Raw genomic sequence first — 12,236 nt, forward strand, 5'->3', positions numbered from 1 at the left:
TGTCCACATGTCCGTGGTTAAGTGGACATTGGGTACAACCGCATTTTTTAGGACACTTTTTCTGACGTCTCTGTACATTCTCGGTATCACCTGCCTAGTGAAGTGGAATCTAGACGGGATTTGGTACCGGGGACACACTACCTCCATCAATTGTCTAAATCCCACTGCACTAATGGCGGATACCGGATGCACGTCTAACACCAACATAGCAGTCAAGGCCTCAGTTATACGTTTTGCTTCAGGATGACTGCTGTCGTACTTCATCCTCCTCTCTAAGGACTGTTGGAGGGTCAATTGTTTAGTAAAAGTAGTGGTGTTCCTACTTCCTCTGTGGGATGATGAACGACTCCCAGCAGCAACAGCAGCAGCGGCAGCAGTAAGTGTAGCAATGCAGGATCCTCCGAAGGAATCTCGGATAGGAGAGGAGTCAGTCATGCCAGTGACATGGCCTGCAGGACTACTTCCGATCCTGACTAAGCAGGAAATTGACGAGGAGGGAGTTCACGGTGTGGTTTGCAGGCGCTTGGATACAACAGGACAAAGGGATTTAGGTGTCCCTGGACTGCTTACAGTCTTAGCCAAAGTTTCTGAATTTAACAGTAACTTTTTATGAACACGCTGCAGGTGACGTATAAGGGAGGATGTTCCTAGGTGGTTAATGTCCCTACCCCTACTTATTTCACCTTTACATATGGTGGAATGTTTGGTCTTCTGCCCAGGCATGACAGTGATGGGCTTTTTCATCCCACGGACAACAAGTGTCTCGCCCGGAGTCTGATTTAAACAAACCACATCACCATCAGAATCCTCCTTGTCAACTTCCTCCTCAGCGCCAGCTACACCAGTATCCTCATCCTGTAGTACTTCAACAGTGACATCTTCAATTTGAATATCAGCAAGTGGACTGTGGGTGCTCCTTCCAGGACTTGCAGAGGGCATGCAAATGGTGGAAAGAGCCACCTCTCCCCATCCAGTGTTGGGTAGGTCAGGCATCGCAACCACCGCCACACTTGGACTCTCCTTGGGGATTTGTGATATCTTCTTTGAACGCACAGTTCTTTGCTGTGCTTTTGCCAGCTTAACTCGTTTGATTTTTGTAGCGGGAGGAGGGCTTCCATCGTCATGTGAAGCTGAACCACTAGTCATGAACATAGGGAAAGACCTTAGTCGTTCCTTGCCACTCCGTGTCGTAAATGGCATATTGGCAAGTTTACGTTTCTCCTCAGATTATTATTATTATTTTTTTTAAGGTCATTTTCCTGAACTTTGTCATTTGGGATTTTATATGCCCTCTACTATGACATTGGGCATCGGCCTTGACAGACAACGTTGATGGCATTTTATCGTCTATGTCATGACTAGTGGCAGCAGATTCAGCACTAGGAGGAAGTGGCTCTTGATATTTCCCTATTTTATTTTTAATCGGACAAAGTTTGGTCCTCCATTTATGTTATATTGATATACACGTGCGGCTAAGGCGCACACAAACACAGAAAAGAAGATTTTTTTTTTTTTTTTGGAGTACACTTTGGGGGTTACACCACCCTTTAAACAGACTTATGACACAGGCGCACGCTTGGCGCTGCTCCTTTCTTACAGAAGAGAAGAATTTAATATTTTTTTTGAAGTCCACCCTTTAAGAGATGAGCCAGCCGTCTCTTGATTTATGATACCGGTGCACGCTTGGCGGTGCTCCTATGTTGATGCATGTGCGGCTACAGCGCACACAATTCACAACACAGAAAAGAAGAATTTTTTATTTTTTTTGGAGTGCACTTTCGGGGTTACACCAGCCTTTAACAGACGAGCCAACCGGCCCTTGATTTATGACACAGGCGCACGCTTGGCGGCTACTGCGCACACAATTCACAAACACAGAAAAAAATTATTGTTTTTTTTGCACTTGGGGGGAGCACCCCTGATGGACAGATCACCCTCTGGACAACACTACAGCATCCCTTTTAAGACTACAGCCTTTATGGGACACTGCACAACACAGCCCAGCCCCTATGACAGCAGCACAACACAGCCCAGCAAGCCCCTATGGACAACAGCAGCACAACACAGCCCAGCCAGCTCCTATGGACAACAGCAGCACAACACAGCCAGGCAAGCCCCTATGGACAACAGCAGCACAACAGAGCCCAGCCAGCCCTAACTCCCACCCTCCCTCTTCACTGTCCATAGGCGGAGTGAAAAATGGCGCCGACGCGGGGACCTTTTATAGAATCCAAAACCTGTGAGATCCAACAGCAGGATGATGACGTTTTGCCTCGATTTCAGATCCGAGTCAGGCGGGAAAACCCGAGCCGGACTCTGTTCCCGACTCGGATTGGGAGGGTTCGGATTTCAGAAATCCAAACCCGCTCATCACTAATGGTAAGCAATGAGCCTCCATTTTGTAAACATAAACAAGTGTTTGTAATAAGTAGGAGCACGAAGGATATTTTCTTCCAATACAGATGAAATGATTTCTTGAGAAATATTTTCGGAAACACTTTAATGTTGAGATGAATGATGTGCAGCACAACAAACCTGACATCACATGCGACCACAGGAGCACGCATATCGTGCTTATACACTGCACGATATGACGTACCGATTTGGCCAAATCGGAACATAATCGCTCAAGTATGTGCCCATGTACTCAGCTTAAGAAGCAACTATAACTCTGGCATTCAAAATGGTCGCAACATCAGTTGCCCTTGCTGCTGGAGAGAAAGTGGGAAAGGGAGATGAGAAGAGCTTCTGGCAATGGGATTGTTATCTGGCACCAGAGAAGCACATGGGAAGAGATACTTTAGGTTTAGGTACAGAAATACAGTTGGCTGAAGTAATCTTTCACTATCAATGAGGGGAGCAAGAAGGACTAGACAGGACATGCAGTACTGATGGCCTATGTCTGTTGGTACTCTCCTTTTAAATTTTAGCTTGAATGGGAGAAGCAATTAGTTTTGCCATAACCCCTAGTAGAGATACATTTGTTGCATACCTGGTGGATTTTCTTTAATCGAAGACAATATAGCTGCGATACTCTGCAAGGTGGTAATCACGGGATACCATAAAGTGGTTAAAACAGGAAGCACAAAAGCCATAGGTACAGCTGAGTACCCAAAGTGTGTGTGTGTTTGGTAGCATGCAATAAGGCACATGGATCATACTTGTCTACTTTTGAAAACTAGTTTCAGGGAGATTGCAGGTGGTAGCATAATGTGCCACGCGGAGCGCGGCACGCTGCTGAGGGGGCGTGTCATGTCCCGCCCCAGGTTGCGTGTCTAGCTTTACCTATGGGTGTGTCTAGTCATTTAGGGGTGTGTTCTGCAGTGGCATTTGAAAACTTTAGTACTAACAGCAGCATTTTAGCAGGAGGCTCCTGAAAGTACAGCCGCCTGTTCAAAAAAATATATAAATCAAATATTAACTTAACCATTAAATGTCCTTAGACAATAGTTGCCAATGATTAGGGGCAGCTGTATTAGTCAGAGCTCTGTTATATATCTAGTGACCAGACACAGGCATTAACTGCACTCTGAAAGGGCACTCACTGACAGCTATCCATTTATTGGCTGTCAGTGAGTGCCCTTTCAAAGTGCAGTTAATATTGCCTGTGACACTCAGCCCCCACACTCATCACCCAGCCCCCATCAGGGTATACATATAGCGCAGATGACAGAGGTCTCATTGGCCCCTTATAATTAGATTGGAGGCCACACACCTGTCTGTGCACACACAGTGCAGCGCTGCTGATCAGTGAGTGCAGCGCTGCCAGCACCGCTCCGCTCTGCTCTGCCTCTGCCCGCCGCACCTCCCAGCCACAACCACACTTTGTGCACAGCTTCCTGACTAGCCGGCCACCGCTACCCAGAACCCCGCGGTGGCCGGCCCTTAAGTATCATGGCGTCACGGGTCGTGACGTCATGACGTCCCCTCTGTAAACTCCGCCCCCCGGCAGTCCGGTTTGCGCATGCGCAGTAAAGGAGGGTTAGAAATAATCGGGAGATTCGGTAATGTTTGCGGGGGAGCAGGAGGGTTAATTAAAAAACGGGAGACTCCCGCTAAAATCAGGAGGGTAGGCAACACTGACATGGATGCATTGTCAATGCATAGTCTGTGATAAGATACACAGGGTAGATGCAATAACCCTGGAGCTCAAAAACCAGACAGCGTGTCACTTTTGGGATATGGTGGTCCCCTGTAGAAGGAATAGAAGATGTGGACCCAGGTTGAGAAAGGAATCTCATGCATGGGGCCTGGATATATTCCTTCCTCATCCACAAGTACCGGATGTTGGCGAGACCTGACCAAAGGCGTGGAGTCTAACTTACTGGGAGGTGTTCACCAGTGACCCCTCCAAGTGGGATTTAGGCTTAAGCTGCACCCAGCAAGCAGGTCGAAGCCCTCTGGTCAGGTATCCGGCGCAGGTGGGAAATGGAAGAACACTATCACAGGGAAAGCACAGGAGAATGATACTGGAAGTTTTGCACTTGGGTGATGTACTGGGTACACACCCTGTTGATCCAGACGCAGGGCTGACAGGAGAATGGCACTAGGAGGTTGCACTTGGATTATGTACCAAGTACACATGCTGTGGCTTCAGATGCAGAACTGGCCCAGGATGATGACACTTTGGAGATAGTACTCGGATGACGTACTGAGTACCCACACTCTGTGGGTAACACTAGGAGAGGACCACTGGAAGAAAGGCTCTTGGAACCTGGAACACTGCAACAGCAAGTATACACTGGAAGTAACAACGTTGTACAGGCGACTTCCTGTTGTCTGGAGCCTGGCTAAAACACCCTAAGGTAGCAGTCCATTGGAGGATAGTGAAAAAAGGGATTTGCCCTCCAGCACACTGTAGCAAAATCACAAAAAAATACTTAAATCCTACATGATAATAGCAATTCAGGAGATATTAGTTACATACATTTGCAAATATATGAATAAGCGCCAGGCCAATTGTCAAGGCTCCTCTATACTGGCATCCCTAACATTAAGGGGTTCACGCCCGAGAAGCAAGGTACCCAAAAAAAATTCCAGCCAAGGACCATCCCAAGGGCATCACACGAAAAGGGGAAAAAAGGTGATAGTGAAATGTAAAGGATAGATGTGTAAGGCTAAATCAAGAAGTGTTAATGAAATGTGAAAGAATTAAAACATAAATAATAAACAAATTAGAAAAGTGATAAAAATATTCTCTACAAGCACCTGCGCTATGTCATTAACCCGATATGAGCAACCACCATATTTTTTGTTTGCAGTCTTTAGAGGCATGAAGGGAGCCAGCATTGGGAGGATGTGCTGGTCCTTATAGTGCCATGTGGAGGTTTCTGGGGTACCTCCAAGGTGAGTTAGCTCTCAGCTTATACATGTGGGTCATATAATTTGTAATTATATGACCCAGAGTGGGTGCTACTATTATGTAGCAATAATTAGTTTGGGGTGAGCTTTTGGGAGTGGGGCCCCCGGAGTTGTTCTGGCTGGACCTTTTTCCAGGGCATCACCACTTAATTCACATAGAATATTTTTATCACTTTTCTGTTTGTTTATTATTTATGTGGTTTTAATTCTTTCACATTTCATTAAAACTTATTGATTTAGCCTTACACATCTATCCTTTACACTTTACTATCACCTTTTTTCCCCTTTTCGTATGATACCCTGGGGATGGCCCTTGGCTGGAATTATTTTGGGGTACCTTGCTTCTCGGATGTGAACCCCTTAATGTTAGGGACACCAGTATAGAGGAGCCTTGACGATTGGCCTGGTGCTTATTCATATATTTGCAAATGTATGTAACTAATACCTCAATCTCTATTATCATGTAGGATTTAAGTATTTTTTGTTGATTTTGCTACAGTGTGCTGGAGGGCAAATCCCTTTTCTCTGTGTTCAGTGTAAACCCCGCCCTTTACAAGCACCTGTGCTATGTCATTAAGCCGATATAAGCAACCACCATATTTTTTATGTTTGCATTGGAGGATAGTGTTAGCTGACAGCAACCAATGCTACGATTGGGTAAAGGGCAAACAGGTGATGTAGACAGTCATGGCTACGCCCATGACTGTAACCGCAGGAACCAAATCACAGAGCAAACACATGGATATCTTAGCAGACCCCAAGTATAATCCTCAGCGCGTCACTCAGCGCCACACCTGGCATCTGACCGCTCGAGAGGTCAGGGTAAGCTAGCGCTAAGGTGAGTAACGCCCGATCCTAGACCGCCGCCTGACAGAGTATACACATGTACATAGGACCTGATTTACATATGTATGCTAATGCAATTGCAGCTGTAATCCTGTATGCAGCAGCTGTGCAAAAAGATGCTAATACACGCAGCTGCCTAAAAATGTGTTGAGACACGCATCGGCGGCTTCACAGAACCAAGCAATGAATACAAACACACAGCAGTGGTCACAGATCCTTCTATAATTGACCATCTGAGTTGGCCTAGTGTAGTTGGTTCCCACAGTGAAAGAGTATTTAGCTGGTATAAGGACTCTGCCTGGAAACGTCACTGATGGAAATGCGGGTATGGATGTGCTGCTGTCAAGAAGACCGAACACTGAAGTTGAAACAACACAGTAAGCAACTATACAAAGTATAGTTCTGACGCAGGAGCATCTATGAAGACAACTGATACTCAGGCACTGAATAAATGCACTGAGCAGGTTTATATAGTGGCCGGCTGATGGGAAATTCCCTGCATGAGTCATCACTGCTAGAGGTGTTATGTCATCTCTAGTCTGGGCCCAGCCATGTTCTGTTAAGGATTCTAATTTGAGTAGTCCAGCAATTAGGGGGCTATTCATAAAGCAGTGAAAAGCCCTGTTTAGGAGAAAACAGGGCTTTTCGGTGATTCATAGAGACCGGTTACCGTGGAGAAGGTTCTTCCTTCTTTAACGGTACCCCCCACTTCGTGAATGAATCGCATCACCATACTTTTTGGCTGGTACCTTATCACCGTTCACTTTATCTCCTAACAAAGCTTAGTAAATAGACCTTTAACTCTCCCTACTATCTCTCTCCAAGGCTTAGTTCATCTACCCCAAAGTCTTGGTACCTGTTGCAGTATGTTTCGTTCATAGGATGTAGTCTAAGCAAAGAACATACTGTAGACACACAGCACTACTACATTAGTCATAATGAAAATCCCAGATGGCATGAAAATTAAAAAGTCCATTTTGTTTTTACAAGAAAAATATTTATTGTAACACTTAATATACATTTATAAAATCACTTTCAAACCAGCAACATTATGTTTAAAACAGAATGACATATATAAAACCGATGTAATCTCATGCAATACTGCTCTGTATGGTAAGTGATTGACATGTCCCGTTCACAAATCGGAAAATGGACCCAGGAAAGCCTGGTGGCTCAGTACACAAGAATGAAACTTGTGGCTCAGGAACAGAAATACCCAGGGAAGGAACTGTATGAAGGACTGTTCTAGATCTAAAATAAGTCCTGGTTTTTGTGTAGGCTAGAACTGGAAAAAGGCTGAAAAGGAAAGATCAGTTTGAGATGTTTAACTGTTACACACACACGCCATGATCAGTGTCAGACATTAACATAATTCTGCACAAGAGACAATCTGCATTAAGTGTAAAAACATTAAGAAATTAATTGTGAAGGTTTTTTCTCTTGCAGAAATCAGTGCAATTGCTGGTTATACATATTTGGGCCCAGCTCCAATAACAAATCTGAGTCTCAGCATTGGAGTCAGTAGTTATGAGAAATGAACAACTGAAACCTGTTGCCATCAGAGTTAATCTGGCATGAATGGGGTAACTCATCGGGTCAGTAATTCTCATTCATGTTTGTGATGCTGAACTTTTCTAATGAATGTTTTGAAGACAGACACTTGGGGTTATATAAATTAGAATTAAATATCAACACATCTCTGGCTAGGAATCAATAGGAAACAACCAGACTTCACATTATGGATCAAAGGGAGCCAAAATAAAAGGGTAAGTTTGTACAATTAACTATTACTTATTCCCCTTTCTATAATATAAGACTTCGAAATAGGGGCCTTGGTCATTCCATTACTAATTTATACGATCTTGTAAAAATGACCTATAATCCATGTTTGTTCAAGCAGGCATACACGTGTAATAACATGCTAAATTGGCTGGCAGTTATGGAGAGTTCTGAAGAATGGATATAAAAGGTGAAATGGCGATAACCTTATATTAAGTATCATACTGACGAATAGCCTTTCAATGACTTGCATATTAGCACTTAGGTAATCCTTGAATATCTAGACATTGCTTTACTTCAATATTCATAGTTCAAACTCAACTATATCAGCCAAGACATTTTGGAGCTGTAGATAGGTAGCAGGTATCTTGCTACTAGATGATGGGATCTACATCCAAAGAAAAATTACACAGAATTTAGCAAGTATAAAATGACCATCAACTTCCTATTCAAGTAATTCACTTTCATATGTTGTATGTGGTTTTACAAATGTAAATATCTCAATAAGACAAAAATACAAACTTTTTTTGCATTGCAACACTAAGAGTATGGGGTACCAAATACTCTTCTTTCATCTAGACCGTTACCTCGCTCAGGCTTCAGGAGTTCATATGTTCTAGTACAGGGGGATTTGATGAAGTGGATTTAAAAACAAAACAAGCTTTTATTGTGCAGAGTAGAATGTGTGGCACAGAGGGTCTGCACAAATACAATCTTGTTAGAAGCTGGGGAGATCATACTTTAGATGAGTTTTCCTCCATGGGCATAGCAGCACTGTACTTTACGTTCTTGGTGGTCTTACCCCTGCAAAAGGAGCAACATTACAAGATAAAAGAAAAGCAAAGACTACACAGTTCTCAGGTAACATTGATGAAAATTATTCAGCTACTCTTCCACATTTTATTTTCATACATCAATGTGTCAAACTCGATTTGGGAATTTTTACTACTGATCAACACAAAATACTGTTAAATAAACAGCACTCAAATATATAGTAAACAGACAATAATGGATTGCTTAAGTATCTATCTCCTCTGCCAAGATTCACCTCAATAAACCCTGGAGCAATTGGTCTTCAGGGGTGACATAATTGATTGGAGTCCACCTGCATACAATAAAGTCTTAATTCATTTTGAATAAAAACAAATTAAAAAAAAAATTTGATCTGCTCATATCTGTCAAATCAATAATATTTCCCAAAAATGTACCCAATTTCTGTATTGGAAACACTTTCCAAAAAAAAGGAGCTGATGTAGGAGTAAGGCAATTATGAAGGATTAAATAGTAGCGTCTTTCATAGCAGACATATAAGATATTGTCCATAAGACGAGCAGCTAAGCTTTAGGCAGGGCTGTAACTAGGGTAGTGCGACCTGTGCTATGGCCCAGGGCACCGCAAGACAGGAGGCGCTGTTCGGGCCTGTCAATTTTCGGTTTATTATCATTCACACTTGTAGCTTCCTCTTCTTTTATCCTCAGCATCTCCTGGCCTCCCCTCTCTCTTCCCTGGCCCTTCCCCATGAGGCCATGGCCCTTTTTCGGGTGCGTGTCTTATGTCCCTATTTGAAAAATGTTGGGGGGGGGGGGTAGGCAGGGGCCACTGCTCTTTCAGGAACATGACACCAAAAAGTCTAGTTACCCCTCTGGCTTTAGGAGAGGGTGGCAAAAATAAAACAATTCTATATGACGACAAATCAAATAGAAAACACCTCATGGAATAGTGCTTACAGTTTGCTAACAAACAGCAAGTGGAGGAGTATTGTATGGTGCATGGGGAGCAAGATGAACCTTTTTGGCCTCAAAACTAGGTGTCATATGGTGCAAGCTGAACACTGCACATCATTTCAAGAGGACTATCCCTGCGGTAAAATACGGTAGCGAGAGCATACTGATGTGGGGATGGTTGTCTGATTTAGGAACTGGAAAACTTAACTAAATGAAGCATCATATAGGCAAATTTCAAGACAAACCTGCTGCAGTCTGCAAATCATCTAAGACTTGGTATCATATTTATATTAGAGCAGAACAAAGCATATAGAGCCGTATTGGACTTGAATACTAAAATAAATTTAAAAAAGCATTGTCATTCTAAGTCCAAACTTCAATGGATGGATTTGAAAATTTGATTTCCGCCTATAGATCGCTGCAATTTTTGCCCGTTCTTCTTTGAAATGTTGCTGGTGTCCAGATGTGCAAAACTGGTAGAGACTTCCAAGTAGACTCACAGCTATAATTGCAGTTAAAGATGGTTCTAGTATCAAAACCAGGGGGTGAATAGCCATCAATTACTGTCTTATTTTATTTTCTTTGCATTCATTTGTGCTAATCAATAGCAACAAATCCATGATGTAAGAAAGTAAATATGAAAAAATGCCAAAGGGGTCACTTCTAATTTTATTAGAAAAATAACTTCCAAAAAGTACCATGACAAATACTCCAAAATGCCATTCTGTAATTATTACAGCACATACAGTATCATAGGGTTTTCTTACCTACTTTTGTCTATAGAAATTATGTATTACACATTTTATTAATCTGGACCACTGATATCTACAATAAAGCAGCTCACTGACACACAAACATACAGAATAAAGATTATGGGGTATATTTACTAAGGTGCAAGTTTTTAGAAGTGGAGATGTTGCCCATAGACACCAATCAGATTCTACTTAACATTTATCTAGCACCTTCTAGAAGATAATAGCTAGAATTGGATTGGCTGCTATGGGCACATCTCCACTTCTAAAAACCCAGACTTTAGTAAATATACCCCAAACAGTAAAACACATACACTAACACAAACAAACTGCTGTATATATTTAGAACAAGAATTATCCGAAAACAGTTTCAACCATTTTTATCCATTACCGTCCCACCACAACAGCTTTTTAAACTACAGACCAGATACTAGTTACAAGTAGTAAATAGACAACATTTTTAACTGCTATTATACAATCAGCAAGAAATTGTGACCATATAATAATACAAGGCTGTAAGCTCAGTGTTTTATACAGGTCACAGAAGAGGTGTTTTCTAATTGTCATAATACTTTACAGTGCTATGTACACAGAGGTGTAGCATTAAGCTATGGCACCCACACCAAGTGCATGCTATGGGCTCTGTCCCCCTTTCCATTTTAGTAGTAACCCTTGGTGGTGTCACAGATCACTCCATCTTAGCTACAGCTCCACATATAGTACAATAGGTTTCATCTTACTAAGCATGTGCAGTAATACAGAACTGTTCAACTGTTGAAAAAGATGATCCAAGCCCTCTGACTGAGAAAACTAAGGCAACAAACCCTACCAATTTGTCTAATAAATGGGAAAGTGCAATCTTTTAAAGAATAAAAATGAAAGTTCCTTTTGCTGCAGGTCTTGCCAATTGAAGAGTCGATACCACTTAATTGAAATTGGCTTCAGGTTTATTGAAATAGTGATAGATAAGTCCAATATCACAAACTTTGGATAGGAAACCATCAACTTATATATGGCACGTGGAAAGAAATCTGAATAATAGTGTTGTAACGCATTTCACGGGTATGCTGCCCCCTTACTCAGATTTGTTTGTGATAGCATTTTTTAGAAAGTGGAGTGCCAATGTTGCGATGAGGATATACTGTACTTTGATCTGCAAATTAGGAGGACTCAATGCTGGCACTATGATTGCAAAGATCAAATGCCATATTTAAACTGATAATTTCCCAGCCATTATTTGCGATTTTGGATTTATGCATATTCATGGTCAATGATTTTCAATAAATCTGAAGCAACTTTCAATTAAATGGTATTGACTCTTCAATTGGTAGGACCTGTGCCACAAGCTCTTTCATAACCTCAACTTTCAACTGCAATTTTTGAATAACTTATATTACAAAAGAGAGTTATGGTAAAACTTACCCTTGTTAACTCTCTTTCTTTGAAGTCCATAGGGTCCACAAGGAGACAATGGGGTGTAGGTGGTACTTGGAGGACCGGACACCAACCGCAAAGCTTTTTTCTATCCCAGGATGCTCCAGTCCTTCCCCCTATACCCTGCCCACAGCCTGAAGACAACTCAGTTTTGTTAACAAGCCCAAGGCAGGAGCAGGTGAGCAGTAAAGAAGGAAGACTGGTACACTGGAGAATCACACTCTCACACAAAGAAGGAAACAAGTGACCAAGAAAAGAAACCCATAGAAGCCAAATGCATCAGGGTGGGTGCGCTGTGGACTTCAAAGAAAGAGTTAACAAGGGTACGTTTTACCATAAC

The 12,236-nt window shown here is 42.4% G+C and overlaps 1 protein-coding gene across 1 annotated transcript in view; it reads right to left on the minus strand.

Moving 5' to 3' along the window:
* Positions 1-7,191: 7,191 nt before the first annotated feature.
* CA12 (carbonic anhydrase 12) overlaps positions 7,192-12,236 on the minus strand; it is a 63,529-nt gene continuing 58,484 nt past the window's right edge. Inside the window, exons 11-12 of the mRNA XM_088444692.1 lie at positions 9,035-9,091; positions 7,192-8,790 (exon numbers count right to left, since the gene is read on the minus strand). Of these exons, the coding sequence (XP_088300818.1) occupies positions 8,721-8,790; positions 9,035-9,091 (127 nt within the window). The 3' untranslated portion in view covers positions 7,192-8,720. The remainder of the gene's footprint in view (positions 8,791-9,034; positions 9,092-12,236) is intronic.

This window comes from Taudactylus pleione, unplaced genomic scaffold (assembly GCF_031769625.1).
Source record: "Taudactylus pleione unplaced genomic scaffold, aTauple2 ptg000019l, whole genome shotgun sequence".
NCBI lineage: Eukaryota > Metazoa > Chordata > Amphibia > Anura > Myobatrachidae > Taudactylus > Taudactylus pleione.